The 4,305-nt window shown below is 54.1% G+C and overlaps 1 protein-coding gene across 1 annotated transcript; it reads left to right on the plus strand.

Annotated features, from left to right (window-relative positions):
* Positions 1-2,053: 2,053 nt before the first annotated feature.
* Positions 2,054-3,317, plus strand: LOC123400184 (bZIP transcription factor ABI5 homolog). Its single transcript, XM_045094602.1, has 2 exons — positions 2,054-2,711; positions 2,817-3,317. The coding sequence occupies exons 1-2, from the start codon at positions 2,229-2,231 to the stop codon at positions 2,892-2,894; spliced, it is 561 nt and encodes a 186-aa protein (XP_044950537.1). The 5' UTR covers positions 2,054-2,228; the 3' UTR covers positions 2,895-3,317.
* The last annotated feature ends 988 nt before the right edge of the window (positions 3,318-4,305 follow it).

The raw sequence follows: 4,305 nt of genomic DNA on the forward strand, positions 1-4,305 counted from the left end.
GCATAAAACAACATCGAACCTTAAGTGTGCAGACCCTGCGGGTTCGAGAACTATGTAGACATGACCCGAGAGACTCCTCGGTCAATATCCAATAGCGGGACCTGGATGCCCATATTGGATCCTACATATTCTACGAAGATCTTATCGTTTGAACCTCAGTGCCAAGGATTCATATAATCCCGTATGTCATTCCCTTTGTCCTTCGGTATGTTACTTGCCCGAGATTCGATCGTCAGTATCCGTATACCTATTTCAATCTCGTTTACCGGCAAGTCTCTTTACTCGTTCCGTAATACAAGATCCCGCAACTTACACTAAGTCACATTGCTTGCAAGGCTTGTGTGTGATGTTGTATTACTGAGTGGGTCCCAAGATACCTCTCCGTCACACGGAGTGACAAATCCTAGTCTTGATCCATACTAACTCAACTAACACCTTCGGAGACACCTGTAGAGCATCTTTATAGTCACCCAATTACGTTGCGACGTTTGATACACACAAAGCATTCCTCCGGTGTCAGTGAGTTATATGATCTCATGGTCATAGGAATAAATACTTGACACGCAGAAAACAGTAGCAACAAAATGACACGATCAACATGCTACGTCTATTAGTTTGGGTCTAGTCCATCACGTGATTCTCCTAATGACGTGATCCAGTTATCAAGCAACAACACCTTGTTCATAATCAGAAGACACTGACTATCTTTGATCAACTGGCTAGCCAACTAGAGGCTTGCTAGGGATGGTGTTTTGTCTATGTATCCACACATGTAAATAAGTCTTCATTCAATACAATTATAGCATGGATAATAAACGATTATATTGATACAGAAATTATAATAATAACTATATTTATTATTGCCTCTAGGTCATAATTCCAACATTGGGATGGAGGGAGGGAACCTTTACGAGGCCTGCAAGGAGGAGAACGACAACCTTGGTCCTCGCTCCATCCAAGTCATCCAGAGTTTCCTCCGGTGCATTGGATCGCTACCAGCCCCCGCGAACACAGTGAAGACGACGATCGGGACCGCAAGCCACCAAATGCAACGGGAGAGAGCCTGCAGCGGGGAGGAGATCCACGACGACGCACGACCCACGCGGTCAAGACGTCGTGCATCCACCACCCGCGAGCGCCGCCAGCCGAGGGCGTCGTCACCATGCCTACCGGGGCCGCTGCCCCAGGTCCAGAGATCTACACGAGGACCGGAGCGACCGGATCCGCCGCCGCGTGACCCACGCCGCCGCCCAAGCCAACGCCAGAAGCCAATCGAGCATCGCCGAGTACGTGCCTTAGCGACGCCTCCACACGCACGGAGGTCCCACGCGGCCCGCTAACGTAGGGAAAGGAGGAGCCTCCGCCGCGAGCGTCGACCGCGTGTGATTGGATCCACCCGAATCGCCCATAGATAGCGGCGGGAGAGATTTTTTGACATGGGTATGTGTTGTGGGAGGTCTACGGAACAAAGATCCGAGCATCTACAATTATCTCCCGCGCTCATACGATCGGTTTACGGAAGAAGTTTCGCGAATAACCCACGGGGGCAAACCTAGCAGCGAATTTTCTTTTTCTTTTTTGGAAATGATCTAGAGTGAATCCAGGAGGAGCAGCAGCAGGGAGAAAAAAGACAGCGGGCAAGGGCAAGTGGCGCCCCCATTGGGTGGAGCGAGGGACACAGGCAGGCCGCTGCCGCTACGGCATGGCATGTGGCCCGGGACCGGGTGCCGTTTGACCAGTGCCACGCACACGGAGCCGAGCCGTCGACAGCGCGTGGCCGCCGGGGCGCGAGGGAGACGGAGCGGGACACCTGGGCGCGCGAGCCGACACTGGTCACTGCCCTCGCGGTCCCGCACCACGCGCGCGGCGCACTCGTCGTGCAGCCACTGGCCACGGAGCGAGCGCCCACCTTGGCCTGGCCCAGCTCGCTCGATCGAGCTCTCGCTGTCTGAGTGTGGCGTAGGGTGGGTTGCGAGGGAGGGGAGGTAAAAAATGGAGCAGACCAAGCAAACCACCTGCTTACTTATTCCCATCCCTGTCTCGGCCAAAAGAGGCAAAGAAGCGGCCGCCCCAAACGCACCCGCCCTGGCCGACGAACGGAGCCGGAGGGGGGGGGAGCACACACCCACTACTACTCTACCACCACGAGCGAAGCAAGAGCAAGAGCAAGAGCAAGATACATACATACGCCCGCCCACCCGGCCAGAGAGCAGAGCGAGCGAGACGCCATGTCCATGGAGGCCGACGACGACGACGTGTGGGGCGCGGTCACCACCAGCCCCAGCGCCTCGCCCCCGCCGGCCATCTCCACCGCGCTCAGCCTCAACACCCGCCTCCAGCTCCTCGCGGCCGCCGGCTCCCCGTTCCACCCGGGCGGGGGCTGCTACCGCAATGCGGCCGCGTCCCCGTCCCCCTTCTTCTCCTCCGCCGCGGCCTCCTTCCCGCGCATCGCGCCCCTCGACGCCGGCCCCGCCCGCCGCGCGCTCGAGCGCGAGATGTGCTACGGCCACGCCGCCGCCGCCTGGCCCGGGCCCCCCGGCGCCGGCGCCGGCGCCCCCGCGCCCGTGGACCGGCGCAAGAAGCGCATGATCAAGAACCGCGAGTCGGCGTCCCGCTCCCGCGCGCGCAAGCAGGCCCACGTCACCCAGATCGAGTCGGAGGTGCACCAGCTGCGCGAGGAGAACGAGCAGCTCCGCCTCAAGTACGACCAGGTAGGCACCACCATCCATCCCCTTCTTTCTTTCTGCCTGTCTCGTGTTGCAAACATTTCTTGCCGTGGCTAACTCCTCCATGGACCCTCGCGGCGGCGGCTGCAGCTCAAGGCTTCGGTGGAAGTGTCGGTGCCGGTGCCGGTGCGGAAGACCCTGCAGAGGGTGCTCTCGGCGCCCTTCTGATTCTCCCCCAAGGGATCGAGATCGAGGCAGCCTACTGCTGCTCCCACAACCACCGCCCGCCGCTACTACTCACATAGCTCTAGAGTGTTACTAGTAACTAGTAGCAGCTACTACCAGGATGATCGTCCATGGAATGTAAATCCATAAGGATATTATCAATTTTTTCCTTTTCCTTGACTTTCACTAGGCCGGGCTATCTCCAACTTTTGGTCCCTCAGCTAAACCAGAGGTGGCGATGTGTGCCCAAGGAAGGGAAGAACACGCACGCAGACGCAGCAGCTTATTTTGTACAGCGCCAACTGCTGCTGCTACTCTACTTACTAAGTAGTAATGTTATTAGCCTATCTTGGTTGTGGATTAGCCAGGCAGCAGCTAGTTGTTTCGCTGACTTGGTGATTAATGATACTAGTATTATGGTGCTAATTACTACTACTAATATTATTTTCTAAATAATTATAGTTGGGAATAACTTCCAACTATAATTATTTTTATTATTAAAGAGGAATCTGCCGTCGCGAAACTATTACTGTTACTACTCGTTACCACCATGATGCATGCCTGTGGCTGTCGCGTGGGAGGGATTAGGCAGGGGCGGAAAGGGAGACGAGGCAGGGCGGCCTGCCTGAACAAATGTGGCAACTATGGCCTCCTGGAACAAGGACACTTCGGGTCACAAATTGCCTGCGTGCGTGCCGACCTCCTCCCTCTGTTTTCTCCGCCGGGCCGGGGCCGTGGTCCATGGACGCACGACGGCGTGGTGGAATTTACCCTTTCCTCTCTTCTTTTTACTAGACTATAGAAGACAGAGTGCACAACAATCCTGGCTTTGTTCGCACGTCGGTGTCGGAATCGGAAAGCGACCCGGTCTTTCTATCCGAACCGAATAGCCAAGCCCGCAAGTCCGCCGTGACGTCGCTCTCTCCCCTCCCTCTGTTTGATCTTTGTAATAACGAGTAATAAAGTACTCCCTCCTTCCCAAATGTAACAGTCTCACTAGTGTCAAAAAGGGTCTTATGTTACGGGACAGAGTGAGTAGTTTATACTCCATCTGTTTTTAAATACATACGAATATATACAAACATATATTACGGGACGGAGTATAAGATTTGTTAGAGTTTTGATATAAAATACATACGAATATATACAAACATATTTTAAAAAGTATACATTTATTCATTTTACACCGTATGTAGTCTATATTGAAAGCTCTAAAAAATTATATTTAGGAATGAAGGGAGTATAAAAACACAAAACGAAAATGCTTAGTCGATGTGTTATGGGGTTGTTTTGTGTATTTGACATAGAGAAAAATCAGGTACGAGTAGCACTGTTTGCTTAGACCACGCCACAGCCACACCGTTCCGCAGCACGTGCCAGAGGGGTACCTGCTAGCAGCCAATCCGTTCGGGCC

This window comes from Hordeum vulgare, chromosome 5H (genome assembly GCF_904849725.1).
Source record: "Hordeum vulgare subsp. vulgare chromosome 5H, MorexV3_pseudomolecules_assembly, whole genome shotgun sequence".
In the NCBI taxonomy this organism is placed as follows: Eukaryota; Viridiplantae; Streptophyta; class Magnoliopsida; order Poales; family Poaceae; genus Hordeum; species Hordeum vulgare.

What these genes read in the sequence shown, in the direction of transcription:
- LOC123400184 (XM_045094602.1), top strand. Translation starts at nt 2,229, where the DNA reads ATGTCCATGGAGGCCGACGACGACGACGTGTGGGGCGCGGTCACCACC. An exon ending in TCCGCCTCAAGTACGACCAG is followed by an intron (nt 2,712 to 2,816) that starts GTAGGCACCACC and finishes CGGCGGCTGCAG; the next exon opens with CTCAAGGCTTCGGTGGAAGT.